Below are 22,274 nucleotides of genomic sequence, written 5' to 3'. Positions count from 1 at the left end.
AAATGAAGGCTTCTTCCCCCCCCCCCCCAGTGTTTAATGACAGAAAAAAACCTCATCTTGGATTCAAATCAATATGGTTTCACGCCACCACCACCTCCATGGAGCAGAACACAACTCTTACTGGAGAGTTCTTCACACACTGCACTGATTCTCCTCTTTGTTTCTTTCCCTTGGAGCAAAAGCTCAAAGACAATGCTACCTGGGGAGGGCTTTGGGGGTCTCTGTCCCCCACTGCGTTTGATTGTTAAATTCTTGTGATTGCTCCCTGCTCTGACCAAACCTGGCATGGGCAGTCTTTCTGTACCTTAGGATTGAGGGCACTCATCACCTTCCTCTTTGACATACATACTTAGGCCTGCAACACTAGCTAATGTCACTGATACCACATTATGAAACTGGTCTTTTCTGTGATGCATATGCAACATCACTGCCATCAGCTAAGCCCCACATGCCACTTCTAGGAGGGATCTGAGGCAGGGTCTTCTCCTTTAAAAATACACATCCCCCTACAAGCTTGAACAAAAAGGAAGTGTTCACATTTGTGCAGGAGAAGCTCTACAGAATGCCTGGATGAATGGAGGTTAGCACTACATATGTAGCACTAAGCAATAAAAAAAAACAGTATGAACAGGGGAGTGGAGTCAAGCCAACATCACTGAAGGATACATCTAGCAGATCCACCATTATTTTACATGTCTCAATGCTGAAGCCATCTGATTTAATGTCTTTTTCTGTACAGAAAGAAAGAAAATGGCAAATTTACTTGTTAAATGCTGGAATTGGGATAGAGGAATTTAAATCAATTTTTTAGAGGGCCTCCCTGTCTTGTTTGGTAGAAGCCATTGCAACCTGACAAAGCAGCAGCATATATGAGGCAAGGCATTGGATACTTCCAAATTGTCAGGACACACACATTATTTTGGAGCCCAGGACAGGATAATGCAGTTTCCTCATTCTTGCTGTTATGTAGAAAGCAAAGATAATGCATGCAAGAAAAGCTCAGTTCTATAGGATTTTCTGTACTACGCCCACAACCTCAGAACGGGTAACTCCATTTCTACACCTGAAATCTTCCTTTGGGATTAGACCAAGGAATGAGTGCTTTCCAGTTGACTTCTAGCGGGAAGGCACTGGGACTGGTTGTTTTTTCAGGGACAAGTGAAGCCACTAAGGAGCACCATGATGGGTGGGAGAGTCTATGCCTGCTGGAAGGATAGCCAGGATCAGGAATCCTGTCTCCATCTCCCAACTGCCTGAGAGAAACCTCATCTCCCCAGGCTGGTACTCTCAAGAGCCTTCTGCTGGTGGGTCCTACCATAACAGTCTAGGGAACAGCATGTACCTAAAGCAGAAGCCAGGGGCAGGGAGAAGGAGGCACAGGTGGGTCAAGCAGCATGAGCGTCACAGGAAAGTTGAACAAGAGTGGAGGAGGAGGTCCCTGACAACAAGCCCCAAGGACTGAAGCCAGTTGCTCTTTACCAAGCAGACATTGCACTCAAAGCACGGGTTGTATGTGAGCTGCAGGAGCAGGGGCAGATCCCAATCCAGCCTCTCTGGGCCTTGTCCCATCCTTTGCCAACAAGAAACTATTAATCCAAGGGCATTCCTCAGGATACTGATGGGGAAGGAGGCTGAGATCAGTAACTGACAAAAGACAGTCAGTATCAGCCTAGAGATGAAAAGCATCATGGAAATCCTATCTGTCTGACTGATGTCTTTTAGTCTAAAACAATCCATGGGATAGCCTGTCCCAAAACTTGATCGTTATCTGAAGGGGATAAGAAACCTGTAATATGGTCTGAGTGACCTTGTCAAAGACATGCAGACATCAGCCAACTGTCTGGGGCTTCCCTTGTTGCTGCGCTGTTGCTGAATTCTGCTGTCAGTCTGGAAACTTACAATAGAGGGTTGATTGTGTCATTCACTGCCTCTCCCCTAGGAAGCAGGACATTCATAGGGGGTTTTGGGTCAATCCCTTTATCTTCCCCTTCTCCTAACAAGCCTTGCGTGAATGCTGGTTAACCTTGTAGGCAATAGATTCCTTTTCCTTACAAGGCTGAATCTTAAGGAGAACAATTAATCACCTAAACCAGTATCTGTTACTGTCAGCAACATGGATGCACCTTGAGCAGGATACCACTGTGTTCCCCTGTCCCCCGCCCCTTTGATGGCTATAAGAAGAAAGAAAAGTGGATTTTGCCCCCTTTTGTGTAGGCTGTGACCTTGCTTATCTCCTGAGGAACCTCCAACAGCAGCACATGTCCTTTAGCCACCAACCCTGATCACCATCATTTGCTCATGAACAGGGTTACTGCACAGCTGCTTTGTCACCTGCATCCTGTTCAGAAGGAAGCAGAACTTTGGATAACTGCTTTGAGCAAATGGGATCACATAATGCAAGGATTTCACCTTGAGATCAGCCTACATTGGATTCAGACTACTAGAGACAGCAATGTCTTTGGCCATTACCAAGTTATCCAGTACAGCATGCCTGTCTGTCAAACAATCCCTGTCAGCCAAGGACAGCCAATGGCAACCTACTAGGGGTGCGTGAAGCAGGCCCTATTTGATTTGGATTCGGCCCAAATCAGGGATGGTGATTCGATTAGTTGATTTGGATTGCTGTCCCTGATTTGATTTGGTCGAATCCAAATCTGAAGATTTGATGCTGATTCAGAGAATCAGCAATTCGGCCATAGATACAGCTTTAAATGTTTTTTCCACATACCTCAAGGTACCAGCGTGGCTTCTGAATGCTGCGATGCTGGGGCAGATGGAGCATCCCACAGGAGTGGGAAGTCCCCCCATGTGCTTGGTGGTGAACCCAGAAGTGGACCGGCAGTACTTCCGGTCCACTTCTGGGTCCTCCAGGGAGCGCACTGGGGAACCTCCCCATGCCAGCCAGGCTCGGTGATCAGCCACGTGGGGACCCGGGTGCCCCCCAGACACAGGAGGCACCTGTTGCTGAGCTGGGAGGGGACACCGGGGGGGCCCCCAGCACACTCTCCAGCAGAGCCAGAAGTGCACTGGAAGTCCCTCTCATCCACTTTCGGGTCTGCTGCCAAGCACACTGGGGAGCCTCCTGTGTTTCTGTGGGACACTCCCTGCACCCCAGCATCGCAGCATTCACGAGCCTCCTGCTACCTAGGGGTATGTAGAAAAAACATTCAAGCTGTGCCTATGTTCGAATCTTTCCAAATCTCTCTATATTGATTCAGAGGGTTCTGATTCGATTCAGAGAGATTAAAGGGTCCTCTGATTTGATTTGGAGAATCAGCCACCAAATCAGGCTGAATCTCCGCTGAATCGAATCAGGGACCGAAGCTTTGCACAGCCCTACAACCTACCCCTACCATCAAAGTAGGTGTGTGCTGTTGAGGAAGCTCCAAAAGTAGAAACTTCCTGAACTCAGGCAGAGACTCCCCTAAAGTCCCCTGAGTCGTAGCAAGCAACAAAGCAGTGAGTTTGAGATTACCCTGAAGCAGGGAACTGGGATCTACAGGTGCATCTTCCAGCTGTCTATGAGCTGGGTTGGCAGGTGCTCTGCCTTCCTTGGGCCCAATCTGTTGCTGGCCACTGACTAGGAGAGGGAAGAAGATACTTACGTTTAGCCATGATTTTTTTCAGGATGTTGCACAGTTCAAAGGCAGAGATCTCAGCATCCTGTGGGGAGGGGAGGGGACAGCACCACTTTAAGTAAATATTCAATATGTGCCAGGCCGGGAGTCGGCACCACATATGAGAGGAGGGAGTGAGAGGCTTGGATAGGTCTGGTACATTAATTCAGGCTGAACAGCACTTGTACACATGAAACCACAAGCTCTGTAATGTTTAGAAAGTGCAGCTGGAATTCCTTTTGGTTTGGAAAGCCCCAGGAAGTATCTCATGAGATAAGAGCAGTTTGTGAGCACAATTGCCGTTCTTCTTAGGGAGTTTGCTGGGCCTGTTTGATGGGTGAAATCTCCTCCCACTTTGTGGGATTCACAGCATGAGGCATAGTGTCAAAGTCCTTTGGGTGTTTCACTACAGCCCCAGAAGCAACAGTCTGAGCCTTGTTTTGGACTTGTGCTGAAAGCTACCCCCAGTGTAAATGGTACCTGGTCACCTAGGTTTCAAAGCTGGCCAGACATGCTTCCAACCACATCATTTCCTTGTGTGCCACTGACTACAGAAACCTGTGTGCCTTAATCACAATAGTGCAGTGGGCTACAAGCCTTGAGATGCACTTTTGACCTCTTGTGACCTAAGCACTTTTAGTCTTGTTCTTCAAATGACTGCCTCAACCCCACTTTTCTTGCTCTGATCTTATTGACCAGGCCTAGACTCCATTGCTGTTTTAGTCTTGCCAAGTGTTGAACCTGGCAGAAGGAGCCTGACTTGGTAGAAACAACATAGGTCCAGTTGGCAGACATTTAACCAGAAAGCAAACAAAGTTAATGCACCTGAGAACAGCACTGGGCACTCTTTCTTTCTGGAGTTCACTATGCTCATAGGAGCCCTGTGTGCAGCCCTGGAGCATTTTCTCTGGGTGCCAGTGCAACTGGAAAGGGAGAAGTTGATCTTAACTTACTGCACTGGAGACTGGTCTAGCTTTTGACCATCATACATAGGCCAGGGATATGTGCCAGGCTATGTATATAAAAATGCATACGGAACTTGCATATTTTACACTTTCTGTGAGTGTAAGAGCACCCAGGACAGGATAGCACTCAGTTTGACCAGCACACTGAGGACTTGCAGAGCTAAAAGTTGCTATAGTTTGAGTTAAAGAACTCAGTTCTTTACCTGGGGGCTGTAGCAGATCCATTGCATGGGATAATTCAGTGCACGATTGTACCAGGTTTGTCAAATACAATGATGTACTTGTGTTTTGCAACTGTTGCCCAGACCATCTGAGTGAAACTACGTCTTGGGGCAGAGGGTCACTGTCTCATAGCAAGCCCCAAACACCAACATAAACAAAAAACAGATACTCACCTCTCCGGCCAGTTGTCCAAAAAGCTTTTTGAAACTGGCTGCAATGTCGTCTTCCCTAATGTCAATCTAGAGGAGGTATGAATAGCAAAATTCACAGTATTAAAGGGGTGACTCTGGTTAATAATCACTTAAATCAGCACATTTTCTCATTTGTGGTATAATCAACCACAGGCATTAAAAATGGAAAGCTCCTTGCTTTAGCCATACTCTTTTACATTTGGTCAGACTGGATATGAGGATAGACTGGTTTAAGAGTTGTTTATAGGTAGTATCACTTTCAGGCACTTACACAACACTGCAAAGGATTAAAAATGTATCATGTCTATTTAAACAGGATTGATGAAGAGTTTATCTTGAGTTTGAAAATCAGTTTTGTTCTTTAACAAAAGTCAATTTTAACTTGGCAGGTCCATTTTAAGGGGAAAAAATAACACGTTTCAGTCTCAAGTATTGAAATGAAAAAGTCTGAGTCACACCAGTGGAGTAAACCTGTACTTGAACTGTTGGACCAGCTTCCTCTAATAACCCTGAGTCACACAAGACTTCAGCCTTGCACTCCTTTCTCACTGATGGCAGGGGGCTGGCTCAGGGGCTGCAGGGTTTGATCCAGAAAATGGGATTGGCATTTACTTTTGAAAACGAAGTGTATCCTTGGCTTGAATAAATTTCAGTGAGCAGGATCTGAACAGGCTGAGTTCTTTTGTTGTTACACATAACGGCCAAAGGCGATTTTCAAACCTGCTTGTGATGTTTCCACTGACTTCCCTGTGGAGGTCCTGTAGGTATATCCAAGAGTCAAACTCTGTGAAGTTGGGGACTCCTTGTGTAAATGGTTGCCCACAAATGTAGTGGACCCAAGAGTGCAGAAGCCCCCATCCAGCTCTACATATCTATGTTCCTTTACCTAAGATGGAATACAAATGCTTGCTGGTTTACAGGCTAACAGGACACTACACCCCTGTGAATGTTGTGTACTGCTTCAGGAATAGCAGCCAGAAATACATATTCAGATGGAAAAAGGGTTAAAATATTCATCATTCTATTTGTCCCTGGTAGAATTTATTTCAATTAACAACCATTTAAAAAAAAAGTACCTCTTCAACATTGGCCTCGATTTCATCATCTACCACCCTAAAAAAAGATAAAGGGATTGATGTTAAAAACAAATGCACACACTTACCGATTCTGAGTTTGCTGTTAAAACAGAAGTCCCACTCCAATAGTGGCTATTTTAATTCCTATAATACCACTTTAGAAAATGCCATAAGGTCCATTAAGTATAAAATAAAAATCCATTAAGTATGAACTGAAAATCAAGTTAATAACTAAGAACAAAAATAAAGATGGATGGAAATACACACACAAACACACACACATATATAGATAATATATATAATTATATATGTATATAATTTTTTAAGGTAGTTAATTGTAGAAGTTTATGCATGTCAAGCATGCCAGTGACATTACTTTTATTTTAGTTATCCCGACATATTAATTCTTGGTACTTTTCACACTCTGAGCACTTTATAAGCCCTGGGAAATAGATGATAGAGTCCTACATTCATTTTAAGGCCTTATGGGGCCATAGTGATAACCCAGTCTGACCCTCTGCACAGCGCATGCCCTAAATTTTCATCCCATAATTCTTTTATCAAACTCATATTGGCTGAAGGAAGAGTTAAAGTTGAACAATTACTTGAAGGCAAAAAAAAGGCATATGTGCCTACTTACGGTAAGTGACCATTTAGGTGCACAAGCAGAATGTGGGTTGGCTTACAAGGCAGCAGGTATGAGAGGCTCTGAAGCCATATCTGCTCCCTGTGACAGATATTCAGTCCTTCCCTTTATCATCACAATTATGACCTGTGTTCCTCAAATGCTGTAGTTTTTACTCTGTAGAATTAAATTCTAATTTTTATCAAGGAAATGATTCAGCCTTGGGACATTATCTAGCAAGATTTCAAAGGCCCGAGGTCATCAGGCTGGACATAAGGAAGAACTTCTTTATTGTCTGAGCCCCCAAGGCCTGGAACAGACTGCCACGAGAGGTGGTGCAAGCCACTACTCTGGACTCCTTTAAGAGTCAATTGGACGTTTATCTTGCTGGGATGCTGTGACCCCAGCTGACTTCCTGCCCCTGGGGCAGGGGGCTGGACTCGATGATCTCCTGAGGCCCCTTCCAGCCCTAATGTCTATGAACTCTCTCATGACTAATGGGGTCTGTTCATGAGCACTGGCACTGGAGCACAGGGAACACTTACTGCTATAAGACTTCACATTTTCCATCAAAGAGCCCAACATTGCAGTTTTTTACTTGCTTTTTTATTACTATAGGCTCCTTTGGTACTTAGTACTCAGCTGGTTACATCTCAATAACTAACGTCTGTGCTGTCAGAATACATATAGCCCATCACCTACCACCTCCCATTGCATTTTAATTAAAGCTCTCCTCGCTTGTGCAAAGAAGTCATGAAGATGTTGCCAGCGATTAGATTCAGTTCAGTACTAAAGAGGAAAATGTCCAGTCTTCACACCACTGACTACTACATACACTATGGCCAGACAAAAAGACAAAGCGAGTTTTGCATTAGCCAGGCCCTGTTGGTTCCAGTCAGATACTGTTTGATTCTGGGTGAGCTTAATGATGGTAAAAAGTGCCTCACTACTGTAAAAAAATGAAGTCTTTTTGCCAGTGTAAGGGGGAAATGTTAGTGCAAACTCCACCTCACCTGCTTTGTTCTTCTGACCTCTCCCCTATCTCTCCTTCCCAACTCTTTCTGAATTATGCCCATCCTTCAGAAAAACCCCAAACTCTAACACAGAACTAAGATAATGTTTGCCATCACCACACAGACCCATCTACTTCACAGGCTCTACCTTTTTCCCCTTGCTGGTGTCTGGCTTGTCAGTTTAACCTGCAAGTTCTTTGGGACAGGAATTGTTAACGTCTGTGTTTGCACAGGACCTAGCACGATAGGGATGATCTTGCTTGGTTTCTAGGTACTATTACAGTAGTCAATAAACAAGAACAGTGTCCACCAGCTGGGCCTAAATCCTAATGAGAAGCCTAAAAAACAGAGGGTAACTCAGTCCCTTTGATTCTTGGCCTCTCAGATAAGGTTGGCAATAAGGGGCGTGTGTAGATGAAACAGGGGCCCTAAATTGAAGTGGTGGGTTTTCAAAAACACTGCTTCAGTTTAGGGTCAAGTAAACCCCCGTGTCGTGCACACACCTGTGCACTTACCTACCTCTCTGGCGGCTGGGAAGGGAGGGCGAGCTGCCGGCGGGTGGAGTGGTTCCTGGGCTGTGGGAAGGTGGGGCTGCCACCCCCACCCCCAGGCAGCACCCACCTGCAGGCACCTGGCTCAGGTGGTCCTGGGGGGCACTGCAGCCCCTGTGCAGCTCAGACAGGCAGGCAGGCTCCAGGAAAAAAAAAGAAAGATCACTGCTTTTTTTTCTTGGGTGGAGCTTGCCTTCCTGGGCTGCCGCCAGGCTGCCTGCACGGGCTTCCTGCAGAGCCCCTGAGCTGCACGGAGTCTGGCGCTTTGCTCCATGGCTGGAAGTTTAGTTTGCTGCACTCCAATCATTTAAGGTGCATTACGCTGTCCAACACCACTAAAGTGGTGCAAAAGCATTTAACCCACTTACAGTGTCGTGCACACATGCCCCTCCTTTCATCTGCACATGGCCAAGGATGCCATTTGCAGCAGCATTTCTTTTAATGCAGATGTGTCTGTCCATTGGACCAAAATCACAACCTTCTTCGAAAAGGGCCACTACAGAGCTGTCCCACAGAAACAGTTTTTAATCACTTCCCTTCCCATCAGCAATTCTCCAAGTCATCCACTTTGACATCTGATTTATCAGCAGAACCATTCAGGACAGTCACACAGGGAAGAGTCAGCGAGAGACAGTGAGCATTGGCTACGTACGCTGAATCTGCAGCCTTTTCAGAAAAGACTCTGAGACAGAAATCCCCATTCTTGTCGGGTTCAAAGGTAGACGGCACGATGATGTACTGCCCTGCAGGGAGCTTGAATCGATTCAGTACCTCTCGGAGGTTGATAAAAGTGTTGGATCTTTCTCTTGCTCGATTTGTTAAGAAGAAGTTTTTGTTCAGATGAACGTTTGTCTGGCCTGAAAACTGATTTCAAAACAAATGAAGTGTAATTTCAAATCAGAAAGAAACAGAACAGAAGAGGAGGGTGGTTCCTTTCCAGGACCGGTTAAAACTCAGTTCAACAGAATTTTGACGGAAAGGGAATAAGTGAACTGCTTATAAAGGCATGAGGGAAGCTGAACCCATTCATGGGCATCCCAAGTAAGTCATCAGAGCCTGCATGCTGTGCCATCCTATGCCTGAAAGGCCTCATGGTGTGCAGCAGAATGTGACTAAATATTTTGGAGATATTTAAAGTTTTAAAGAATATGTCATTGGTGTTATCCTTCACATTTCTTCACCAGAAAAGCCAGGTGTCACAAGTTCAATTCTTCTCTCTCTACCTGGAAAGTCAGGTTGCCTTAGTGCTAGGGGTCCAATTATACAGGACTCTAATAAAGAGAGAGCAAGAGAGAGCGACAGTGACAAGCTATGGCGACGTAGTGTCAGCAGGCACTAACCATGACGCTGCTGCTACTGTGCAGTAGGGTCAAAAACAACCCAAGTGCTGCCGAGATTGTGCAGTACCAGAGGGTACTGTGCAGTCATTTAGTACTAAAGCAAGTACTAAATGACTGGCAGTACCAACTGCAAAGTCAGGGGCATGTGTAGACGTGCCCAGTAAATAGATTCTGAATCTATTTTAAATATATCTAAAGTATCTTGTACAGAAAAAAATATTTAGTGTTAAGGTCTATTATCTCAGGGCCTTTTAGGGCTAGAAGCAAGTGATGCATCCATTGGAAAGAATGGTGGAAAGCTCCTATATCTGGCCCTTTTAGGACATGAGACAATGGACCTTAAGCCTATTAAAGGTGAGTGTGAACACCACTTGACCGTGGCTTAAGGTCTTTATGATTTTGGGAAGTGTCATTGGTTGGGAATATCAGGATAAGTTTTAAAGAGATTGAGTCATAAACTGGGTGCAGGTGAAATGACCAAAGGTACAACATAACTGCAAGTTACCATGTAATGTCACTGCTTTCTATGAAGTGTGTGCATGATACTATTCCACCCAATATAGGTTACACTGCATTTCCTGTTTGGAGCTACAGAGCAAATTCTCAGGAGTTGTCTGATCACCTGTACATTATGCTACTGCAATTGCTCTCAACCAGTCAGCAGCTGAACACTACATACCAGAGCTGAGGCTTGCATTAACTAGATACAACTGACAAAGACCAGACAGAGGAACCAAAAACAGACAATATTTACTGAAATAAGAAACAAGAAGCATTTGTTTAATGCTACAGCTGGACCCTAAGAAAACTTAAGAAATCAGGAGTTTGCCTAGAAGCAGCATGGCAGTAAAATAACGGTCACAAGGAAAGTCTCTATAGGGTAGATAGCCCTTGTCTGGGTGCCAGTTGCTTTGATTGTAAGAAACGCCCCAATACCCACATTCAAAACAAACTGCTTCTAACCAGGAAGATCTCGTTTTAGATTTAGCAACTTCAATAGTGTCCTGTTTGTGGAAGAGGATCCTGGCAGTTGTTTCATTCCCCCCATGCTATTCAGCTATGTCTCTGAACATACCTGTGAAGGCACCTGCAGAAAGAAGGGAGAAGGAACACATGTTATACCTATGTTTATTGACAGGAAACTAGCAGATCTGTTTACAGCCAGTTTTTGTATCTCTAAACCACACTGCAGTATGCACTAGACTAGAAAATCACCCCAACACTATGGATTCCAGTTTGGGTTTCCAGGGGATGTATCTAGTTTAAACTGCAAAACTCAAAAGCAGCAGCAAGTTTGACTCAGAAGTACCACCCCTGTTCTTAGCTATTTCTTCAGAAGATCCAAATTGCTGTAAGTGTGTTAGCATTACTGGGGAGTGAGTGCTACCCCACTATGTTCTAGACTGGGACACTGAGGCAGAAATCTATCTCGTGTTATATAGCAAACCTGTGAGGGGAGAGGGACTGGGACTGGACTGAGACTAGGGGACTTCCTTCCCTCCCAGTTAAGGTTTAAACTAGATTAGGTTTAAAGGGGTAACAAGGCACTGGTGAGCATGTATTAGGAAACAAATAAGGGAACTACTTTTGATGTGCAGATCAATGCCAGATGCTTTAGGAAGAGTCCTAAATTCTAACTAGGTTTACTTGCCAGGGCTGACATTTTTCAGGCTAGAACAGATTCCCAACACCCACTTTCATGTTCCCTACTGAGTTGCTCTTGTTCTTTGTTCACTATTCTGATCACCTAGAGAGGGTTGAGATGAGGGGCACCTAGCCTGGATCTGAGTTTTCACTGCTTAGCTCCTTCCATGCTCCTGTGCACCAATGGTTTCCAGGGGAAGGCTTGAGCTCACATAGAAGGTGCATAGAAGGCATAGGAGGTGCTACGTGGACATTGTCATACATGCTTTTTTGTGACTTATACCTAGAATGCTATACAACAGGAAAGCAGACAAGTCATTCATTGATGATCCCTCCCCTTTTGAAAGTTCAGAGGAATTTTTCTCTCTCCCACCTCCCAGGGATTTACGCACGTGTGTGCATTGCTTCACTTGCCTCATAGATGGCAAAGCCAATTGTGTGCATGTCCTCTCCCATCTTCCTCTGCCTCCGGCGGTGCTTCTGAATTAGGCCAACCAAGAAGGTGCAGCCCTTCTCAGGGTCATCAGGATCCTCATCTTCTTCCTCCAGTTTAAACAGGTATTGTGGATTTGTCCAGAAAGTATCTGCCGACACAGAGACTGTTGTACAAGCTGCTTGAAATGTTCTAAAAACCAGCTATGCTGATGTTTCAGCAATCATCCTGGCTTGGGCTGCTCCCTATTAGATATGGGTGTGGAGAAAAAGGCAACACCATCTACATTTATGTACCTAAGCAAGCAACCCTGACTTCTCAGCAATGAGGAGCACCCTGCTCCACCACTGAAGCAAATTTTCTGTGAAGTCAATGGGACTTGCGCACTTCTGGAAATCAGGTCTCAGGATCTGAAGTTGGGTACTCCAATAGTCAAGGCACCCAAAATTAGAGGGCAGCTGGGGACACAAAAGGGAATTGCAGATATCAGAACCAGGATAAGAATGCCTAAGATCCTGGTAGCCAGCCCTGTGCTTAGATGAAGGCTCTCTCTACAGACAAGCCGTCAAAGAAAGCAAAATCTAAGCGCTGCTGGATGTGGAGGATTTAAGTTTTAAACAAGTGCTGGATTAAATCAGGGGCAGCTACCTCACTGGAAAGAATAAATGGCAATTCACTGCAAGCTACATCTAAGAGTAAGCAGCCACCATTTGAACAGATTCTACAGAATTTTGCATGTCCTTAAGAAAAGTTGACTAACGTAGGCCTGGGGTTGTTTTCTCTAGCTGCAGAAGCTGCATGTGGAAGTTTCTTACTTGGGAAATTCCTGCAGCCCCCCGCAGTAGAGCCACGCCTCCAGTTTCCATCCAGCTTGGTCAGGCTCCACTTTTTGTAGGTGTCAGTCGCCAGCGTGTCTGGAGTTAGGTTGCAGATTTCAAGGCGGGAGTAATGTCGCAGGAAATCATTGAATGACATCCTAGGAAGAGAAACAAGCCTTGCTTAGAGCAGGAAACATTTCAAGATACCTCTTTTTCCTAATTGCCTTTTCAACATCTAGAGCCATGACCTGCCACAGTGACTTCTGGCCAGCATAACAAGATGCTCTATCCGATCACTGTGGCGACCCTGGGTTTTAACAACTGAAGTCACTCCTCCCATGATTACCATGTCGCTTCACTGAGACCTGCATTTCTGATGACCCATATCCCTGGACCCCACATCACAAAAGCTTAAGCAACAAAGTTCACAGACATTTGTGCATTTCTATGCTGTCACGAGGACCCTTGCCTAAGTCACAGTTTGTTTTTTCTTAAATTTTTAACATTATGTTTCTTCAACCAACAAACACCTACAACTTCTTACCAAAATTCCCCATCTTCATGCCTCCTAGTCAGTCTCTCTCTCACTGCAGGATCAATGCCATTCCAGTTTGAGCAGCTGAAAGACAAACTTGAGTTTAACTAGAGAACAGCAGCCTAAAGTCCACCCCCCATGTTGTGCCTGTGACAGGATTACCCAGCTCACATCTAGCTCTGTGTGATTATAACAACCTAGGATGCCCAGATAAGGAGAGCTCAGAGCTCAGTGAAGCCCTGTAGCAATTTAAATAATGTATAACTAAATTATAAGAATGCCTATAGAAATGTTCACAGGTGGCTTATGATCTGGAAGCCTTGAAATGAGCCTGTCTCCCCTTAGAGGCTATAATGGTGGCAGATCCTCAGAGACCTTTAAGCCCCTGACTCATCTCTGAGAAAAATGTACCCTTTCCTAGGTGTCTTCAGTTGGAAATCAAAAACACAGGCACCCAAACTTAGGCACCATGCCAATGAAAAATGACTGCTTCCATGAACTGGAAGAGGAAGCACTGAAGAGGCTGATACTTTAATTATAATAACAAATAAAGGTACTTTGATCCAGTATTAGGAATTGTCTATCTTTTTAAACATGGCTTCCACTGAAAATACAGCACATTTGCTGTAGGAACTAGATCTTTTTCCTTAGACCCAGGTCTTCAGAGGACTGTGTTCTAAGAGGGCTTATACAGAGGACACAGCATGCTGCAAAGTCTCTGTACAAGAATATCATCGCAAAACAGTTCCTTTAAACAGCACACAGTGACTCCACACAAGAGAATATCATGTCCAACAGTAACTTCAGGGGGAAGAAGGCAGTAGGGTGGAACTAGCTAATGCAAATTTAGTCATGCCATTAGGATACACACCCCACTGCAATGCAGACATTACCTAACCCATGCAACTCACTTATCATTCCATTTTCCAGTCCACTCTACTTCCCCCCAGGGATTTCGGATTCTGATCAACTTCTGCATGCTTCCTCGGAAATTCACCTGATGGGATTAGAAGCACAAAAGGGACACAGTTACACAGAGATCAACTGGGGCAAGAAACATAGAGGAAAGCACATGGGTTAAAATCCTAACTCTACATTCCTTAGCTCTAAAGCTAAGCATGCACACAGTTATCGAGGCAGAGGCACGAAGTCGCACCAGTTTTGGATGAACTCCAATTACCTAAATCATGCTGTAAGGAATTTATGCTGTGTGTAAATCAAATACTCAAATGCCTGGGGCAACCCCTATCCTCTTTGTGCTGGAAAAATGCATCTTAGACAGGATTAATGAAAAAAGGAGTAGTGTTACAGAGGAAGCATGATGTTTTTCACAGCACAAGCACCAAAGAGTGTCTGTGTGGAAACCTTCACTTGACCAATCTGCTCCCCTCACATATGCATCACGCCTATTCCTGATTCAGCACAGGACACGGAAGCGATGACTCCTCCTCTTATAAAGACTGCCAAAGGCTTGACCCACCTTAATGCTCTGGACCCTGGCAGAGCCAACTCCAGCATCACAGCAGCTCCTTGCATTTTGCTGTGGCAATGGCTTATTCCCGATCAAGCCATACCCAAGCAGGAAGGTGAGGGCCCCTCAGATCTTTTACAATCTTAGCTGGGAACTAATGTTTTTAAGTGGGGAGCCAAAGGGCTAGAAGGAATCTCAAGTGTCATTTAATCCAACCCACTCCTTGTCCATGTGTAGGGTTTGCCTATCCAGCTATTCTCCTTTAAAACCTCCAAAGAGAGTCCGCAGTTCCCCTAGGAAGCTTGTCCCATTGGCCTAAGTGTTCTTATGTTTAGGAAGTAACACAAATAATCTCCAGCAAGGAATGACAGGATGGCTGGGAGCTTTGAGCCAAGACAATGAATACACATGCTCTTGAGATCTGGTGCACTGAAGTGACAGAGCAGATGGAAGAGCACAGAGGTCTGGGAGGACTAATGGTGGCTATAGGGTCTGAAATGAAAATAGCTGGTAGGAAGGGCATGCAGCTATTTCCACAGATAAAAGCCTTGTTTCTTTCTAAATTATGAACAGGAGGGCTCTCTGCTTACTGCTGATACCAGGCAAGGGGGAGCTCAAAATCACAGGCCAGCTGCAAACACAAGCTGCCAACTGCCCATCAGTGCCACCAGCCTGGAGGCAGCAGGCCAGGAACCAGCAATGCTTCAATCTGAGGGGCAGGGACATTTCTGGTATAATTACTATGAGCCTGTTCCAAAGCCCATTCAAGTCAATGGAAAAGCTCCCTGTGTTACCATAACTGCCTGCTTCCCTTCTGCTCTATCTTGTCTTTATTGTGCCAGGCAATACCCCTCAGTCGCAAAAATGAGGCTCTTTCAAGCAGCGTGAACAGCCCCACTTACTGTGGCTGCTAGGCAGCTATTTCAGGGGTGCTTATTATTCACCACACATTTACCTTGAGTAGGCTAATTAGCTCCCCAGTAAATGTTGGATGTCTACACATGTGCCCCTATTAAGCTGGAGTTAACTAACTCCACAGCAGGAGACTGCTTGTAAATACGAGTACTCTCCTGCTACAAAGTTTTTTCGTGCATAGTAGCACATGCACAGATGCTGACTTGGCTGGCTGGGGCATGAGGGTGCTTTAATGCAAGGGGTGCCCGGTGGCTATTTTTGCATTGGAGCACCCTTGTGCCCCATCTAGCCCTTCCACAGCATGTTGAACTGAAGGGGAAGAGACCTGAGCTGGTAGGCTGACCCCTTGGCCCCCCTTCCAGCTCAATGTGCTGCGGTCTCAAGCTTATGTTCAAATGGCACATCTGGGAGCAATAAACTCTAGAGCAATAAGCTCTGGAGTTTACAGCTTCACATTAACTGCACATGTAGATGTGCTCAGTGGTTGCATCTACTTGTGTCCTTTATAGCAGAGTTGATTCATTAGCTCCACAGTAAAATGTCACTGTTTGCATTTGTGTCCCTATTAGGGTGCAGTAAATAATTAACTCCACTGTAGGATAGTACTGTCTAGGACAAGCACTATCCTACAGTGGAGTTTAGTGAGCCGAAACGCATGTGTAGATGATGACCAGGACTGGCTGGGGCACGAGGTGCATGCAGATCATGCACAGTCAGGGCTGGGGCCATGACTGTGCATGGGCTGCCTGACACCTATCCCCGCACTGCAGACCCTTGTGCCCCCACCCAGCCCTTCAGCAGCATGCTGAGCTGGAGCAGAGCAGCTCCAGGCTGGCAGACTGACTCCCCCGGGTCTCCTGCTAGCCGGGGTTGTTCTGCCCTAGCAAAACATGCTGCAGTCCCGGGCACATGTGAAAACACTGCATGTAGATTTTGTATGCAGATGTGCCCAGTGGCTGCATCTACACAAGGCAGTGACTGTGCAGTTGTTACTGCACAGTCATTTAGTACTAGCATACCCAAGTCCTAAAAGACTGCGCAGTAACTAGCATTACTGAACAGTAGTGTCCCTGCATGGCTTTGTGGTGGTGCTGACTGCACTGTAACTCGTCTGCACTACTGCTCAGTACTGTCGTGTCATGGTTTGTGCCCTACAATGCTACTGCGCAGTACTAATGAGCTACTGCGCAGTACTAATGAGCTACTGCACAGTAAGTATCTCAAGTAGATGTGACCAGCAACACGCAATTTAGCCTAGCCTCAGAAACACCCAGCCTGTCAAAATGCTCCCAGAGGGATACTGGAACAACACAGCTTGGCTAAATCAGTGGTGCTCAATGCTTTGGCCCCTTTGGCAGTCTTGCCTTGCCCCAACACTCACTCTGCATACCGTGATTGGGCCCTTGAGCCCTGCACTGCCCCTGCCCAGGCCCACATGCTAGGGTTGGGACCCCATGCTGTCTCTGCCCAGCCCTGCCTGCTGGGATCAGGCTCTGGTGCCCCATGCCACACCCAACCACCACTGGAATCGGGCCCTGTGCCACCCTGAGTGCCTAATTTAGCACACAGGCCTACAGCCTGCCGGGCTCCCTATGGATCTGTGGAGGTCTGTGGGCTGGAGGTTGAGCATGATGAGCTAAGGTTTTCTGAAATCTACTTTACTCCCTCGCCTAGTTTGAGGCATTACATGCTGTTGTGAGATAATTTAACCACAAGAGGGCAGTGTGATCAATGGTTTGCAGTACAGGGTGAGTCCCATGGAAAAGAAGAGTCAGAAAATGGACCAGAAGTAGCACTGTGCGCAGTTCTGGCTTTTTGCAGGAAACCGAAACGATCAAGGAGGCAACAGGAGGATGAAACGTGTCTGTGAAGCAAACAAACATGACAGCAAGAAAATGCCATTGTTTTGGATAACGGAAGTGACTGCATCCAAAAGTGGAGAGGTTACCTCTTCTGCTCCTGTGACAGAGTATGCATGTCCTTTCACCAGCTTCTGAGTAGTGACTGCCTCTGTCTCAGCTGCACTTGTGATCTGGAAACACAGAGAAACTCAGTGGTTTGAGCCCCTGGCACGCCAGACAAACTCTAACAGGGGAAAGCTTTCAGAAGGCTCCCCTGGAGGTAACAGCAGTGGTTCAGTGCAGGGAAGTCCAACTGCTGGTCTGTGGGTTGCATGAAGCTCATGCAGGGTTAAACTACGGTCCGCAGGCTCCCACCTGACCACTGTTCCTGCATACTTCCTATTGCAGTAGCAGCTTGGACTCTGGGCTCCCCTCTCTCCTTCCGGCTTTTGCTGCCTGCCTATAACTCAGAGGAGCTGTGAGATCAAATAGATGTGAAAATAGCCTGAGTAACCAGGTGCAAATTGGTGGGGAGCAGGAAAGGGCAGCAGCACCGTCACACCTCCTTTGGCTGGGCAGAGTACGTGCAGTAAGGTCTGAGCTCACCCGCATGTCAGTGCAGCTCCTGCCCGGAGCTCTGCATGTGCTGTGAGCTCTGAGCTAACCAGCTGGTCAGTACAGAGTCTGGCTAAGCCTCTGCTTTCACGCAGGTCCAGAGCACAGGGGCTGGGCACCATTGCTGTTGCTCACCCTCCTCCCTTCCTCCTGTCCCTGATGCATCCCCCTGCTGAACTCACCAGCAGAGGAAAGGAGAAGAGGAGTAGTGCCAGCACTCACTTCCTGGGCTCTGGCGCTCTGTGAAGACAGGGGCTGAGCACTGGTACACTTGCTTTGTCCCCACTTTTCCCCTATTGCTGAATTCAAGGGGCAGGAGGGGGGAGATGGTGAACAGCAGCAATGCCTCACCCCCTGGGCTCTGGAGCCATGCAAAAGCAGGGACTCCATCCAGACCCCACACTGACGAGCTGGGGAGCTCAGAGTTTACTGGAATCCAGGGTCACTGGTGATGGGCTGTGGTCAATCTCTCCACTAAGCACATGCCCCACTATTGAGGGGCATGTGTCCCCTGTCACCATGATCCACCCAGGTGTGTAATGCGGGTCTGCAGTAGATATCAGACATCCAATTCTGTCCTTATAGTGCTAAAGCTAATGGACCTTCTCCTTCAGCTCTAGAAGCCAAATCCAAATAGCTCAAACTAGGCACCTACGTGGTTGTCAGACCACAAAACCATTTAGGTGTCTAGATTTGCTAAATGCCCCTGTTTTGGCCTGAAGTGATCCCTCAGTGCCTAGACATGAACAACTGCACATGTTCAGAAGTGACACAGCTGGAGAAGCCAGGTGTTGCAGATATAAGTGGCAAAGCACCTGAAATCTGCCTAAGTCTCCAATTCATTAGATACCCACAAAGCCAGCTTATTTTTTTAGGTACAACAACACCTATATGATGATGCCTATATGGCTGATCTGGACCTGACTCTAGGACAATTCCACCTAATTCTCATGAAGCATTTTTCATCCAGAGGTCTCAATGCAATTTCAAAGTGAGATAAATATCATCTCCACCCCGTTTTACAGATGGGGAAACTGAGACACAGTAAGCGTGATGTGGCTTGCTTGGACTGCCCAGCAGACCAGCCAAGAACCAACACCAGGACCCCCAAGGTTCATTCCAGGGCTCTATCTTCTTTGCCACATTGTCTCTTTTTTTTGCTTTGTAACAGGATGGAGGATTTTTCTCCTGAGCACCGCAGAGACTCACAGAAAGGCCTAAGTGGCCACAGACTTGCTGTGTTTCATGAACTGTATTACTGTCATGTGTTTCAGCAGACAAGCTGTTTTTTTAAGAGCAGCATTTGGACACCAGTTCATCAGGATGGTAGGGCTGGAAGAATAAAAGCGACAACAGCTTCCACTTTGGAAACTGTGTCTTACCCCACAAATCTTCCCTTCTTAAATCTGTCACTGTCTAAATCCACACACTTCCTTTTAGTGTTCACCCATTACTGCAAAAGTTGTGTGGTCTTTAAAGTTGTGGAAGGGGAGGGATTTTTATTTATTTTATGGTTACAGTCTAATGGGGCTGGGGGGAGCAAAGGCAGACTTGTTCAGGTATCTCACTATAGCACCAGACATGTGAGCTCAAGCCCACATGCCAAAGGCTGCCCTCACTCAATTCAACCATAAAGGAGCAAATAGATATTCTAGCTAGGGTCAGAAGGTGGCTTGATGCATGCTAACCCCATCACTCCCTTGCAAGCTGCTGACTACAGAAATTGCCAGGCTTTAACCATGCCAGCTCACTGAGCTGTTAGGTTCAAGGGGCATTTATATGCATGCTCCAGGAGGCGGGGGTGGAAGGGCCCTTTAATTAGACAGGCTCCAAGAGCCGTTCTAATCGAAGTGCCCAGAGCATCACGTGTATCAACATCCCAACGCTGAAAAATGGTGGTGGGGATGCTTTAACTAAAGCTCATTGAACAAGCTTTAATTAAAGCACCCCTGCCACCATTTTTCAGTGTGGGGATCCTGATACACATGATGCTGGTGTCTGCTGGAACACAGCAATTACCACGCACCAGCAGACTCGCTTAACTGAGTCTGCTCTGACGTGTTGTAATTACAGTGCATTGGAGCAGACTCAATGCACCTGTATATGTGCCAGAGGACCTTTGAGTAGAATATCTAATCGAGACAGGACTCCCATAACCTGATCCATGCTCTTCCAGTTTGCTGTGGCACCTTGAACAAGTGCTTAGCTTCAGCTGTTTCAGTTGTAAAACAGGGATCTTGCATCCCAATTCCACAGGCATATTTGGAGGCCAAACTAATTTGAATATTCATTAAGTGATTTGAATGTCTCTATCACCTTTCAACGGAGAAGCTCAGTGCATTTACTATCTCCCTTTCCAGTGAAGACCTATGAAAGCCTCAAACACTTTAAGGAAAAAAACACATGTCAGATTCTCATCAAGTTGCAAACTAAAAATCCTGTTTAAGGAAGCTCCCCCTGTGTAGCAAATCACTTTTCCTGATGTGAAGTTTCCTCCTTCCCGTAATGCTCTGTTTTAACATAAACTTGGCAAAAAAGTTTAGTTTTAAAAACAGCAGCTTATGACATAAACTACTTACCCTCTCACTAAATAAGAAAAAGAAAATCCATGATCCTTAGGAGAGCTGATGACCTCTCAGCCAACAATACTGAGCACGTACGTATACAGTGATTATATCTTCAAAACCTTAATCAATCCATTGCTTTAAACAGGCAGCATTTTTGTTTTAAGGCTGTTTTTGAGCTTTTTCGTAACTGCTGTTTTATATTCTGTAGCTAGTTTTTGTTTTGTTTTAATCACAGACTAAGACTTATATTCAAATGCTGTAGGCTGGGTTGAAAATCTTCTTGTTTATGGAAATGTTGTGTGTCACGAGAACTCGGAATTTGGCCATGACCATTTTCTATTTAAGTCTTCTCAAAACCTGCCAACAGTTACATGGATTCTTCCTGCATTTCATGTAAACCCTGGAGACAAATGCTGGAGCAACAAGGTAAAAAGATTTCTAAAGTACTAAGAGCTGGTGGCTTACAGTCCCAACTTTGCAGAAATCACTATTAGCAGCAATAAGCTGGAATCTCTCACTGGATAGTCTGAGATTCTCTCTTTCCAAAAGCACAAGGCTGGGATCAACTTCCTGACAAACCAACAGGATTTATTTAATTCATTCCCATGTACATTGGAAAACAAAGGCACGGTATATGGAGACATAAGAGGCCACACACAGGTAATTATGCAGTTTCAGAACAGTTAAAAAGAATCTTTTTACCCATAGAGAAAAAAAAGACTCAAGGCTCTGAAATGCCACTCTCTCACTCATCAATAAAGTAACAGTTTTGCCTGCTCGGAAGCCTCACCCTCAGCAAGGGGTTGGCTGGGCCAAATTCGTGTGCATAAAATAGTAGAGAACCAAACTGGGCTTGGTGCGACAGCAGGAGAAGTAGAAAATTGATAGTATTGTGCAGTGCCTGGCCACGCCAGCATGCCCTCTGTTCCCTGCTGAGCCCTGCTGCAAGGGACCTTAACAGTCTGGTAGGAAGTGGGACTGACTCACGTCAATGGAGCATCCAAGGAGAGAGCCTTTTTGAAGAGCTTTCTGGATGATTTTGAACAGGTTGGGGGGTGCCTTCTGCAGCTCGTACCACTCTGCAATTCCACCTGTGAAGTCCTCAAAGCCTTCAGTGGTGGCCCCTCCTGAGAGAGCCTCATATGATCCATTCACCCTGCACAAAAGAGAACAAGAGATTTGTTCATCTCACTTTTCTTCTCTTTGATGCATACCTTTGGCTGGTGTGAACTTGTCATAGCACCACCGGCTGTAGCAAAACTATGGTAGTTTGTGTCAGCTGGGTAACTACTGCTTCCATATTTGCCTATCCTATGACATCAAGACTGAAAGCCCAACCTGAGGCCCGGCATGCTGTATACTAGTTACATGAGTTCATATAACTAAACATGAAATGTTTAAACAAAACTCCTGGCTTCCAGGCCCAGAACAAGCTTCCAACTCCTTTAAAGACTGAGCTTGTTTTTCAGCTTATCTAGTCCTGCACATAGAGAGTACAGTTCCCTTTGCTACCTAGAATGATTCCAGAGATTGGAAAATTCAGTCTTGGGCCTCTGTATCACAGACTGAAATACTGCACTCTCCCCTCAGGTTATCAAGATAACAAGGAAGCTTGGCTGGGATTTCACAGATTCATAGATTCATAGAAGTAGGGTTAGAGGGGACCTGAGCAGAACATCTAGTCCGACCCCCCGCCCTGGGCAGGAATGAATACAGGGCTCTTACGACCCCTACTAAGTTTAAGCTCAAATGACCCTAGCTAGGTAGTTAACAAGCCTCCTTTTAAAGACCCCTACAGTAAGAGCGAGCACCACTTCCCTTGGGAGTTGGTTCCA

At 45.8% G+C, this 22,274-nt stretch overlaps 1 protein-coding gene across 1 annotated transcript in view; it reads right to left on the bottom strand.

Moving 5' to 3' along the window:
• CAPN2 (calpain 2) overlaps positions 1-22,274 on the bottom strand; it is a 61,486-nt gene that overhangs the window by 7,477 nt on the left and 31,735 nt on the right. Inside the window, exons 6-16 of the mRNA XM_019516509.1 lie at positions 17,365-17,448; positions 13,942-14,027; positions 13,040-13,114; positions 12,493-12,653; positions 11,659-11,828; positions 10,676-10,687; positions 8,913-9,124; positions 6,072-6,108; positions 4,978-5,043; positions 3,606-3,663; positions 667-731 (exon numbers count right to left, since the gene is read on the bottom strand). Coding sequence (XP_019372054.1) covers positions 667-731; positions 3,606-3,663; positions 4,978-5,043; positions 6,072-6,108; positions 8,913-9,124; positions 10,676-10,687; positions 11,659-11,828; positions 12,493-12,653; positions 13,040-13,114; positions 13,942-14,027; positions 17,365-17,448 — 1,026 coding nt within the window. The remainder of the gene's footprint in view (positions 1-666; positions 732-3,605; positions 3,664-4,977; positions 5,044-6,071; positions 6,109-8,912; positions 9,125-10,675; positions 10,688-11,658; positions 11,829-12,492; positions 12,654-13,039; positions 13,115-13,941; positions 14,028-17,364; positions 17,449-22,274) is intronic.

This window comes from Gavialis gangeticus, unplaced genomic scaffold, assembly GCF_001723915.1.
Source record: "Gavialis gangeticus isolate Ggan-Ray unplaced genomic scaffold, GavGan_comp1, whole genome shotgun sequence".
Taxonomy (NCBI): Eukaryota; Metazoa; Chordata; order Crocodylia; family Gavialidae; genus Gavialis; species Gavialis gangeticus.
Note: the sequence above shows the minus strand (reverse complement) of the source record. Positions and strands in the feature narration are given on the sequence as shown.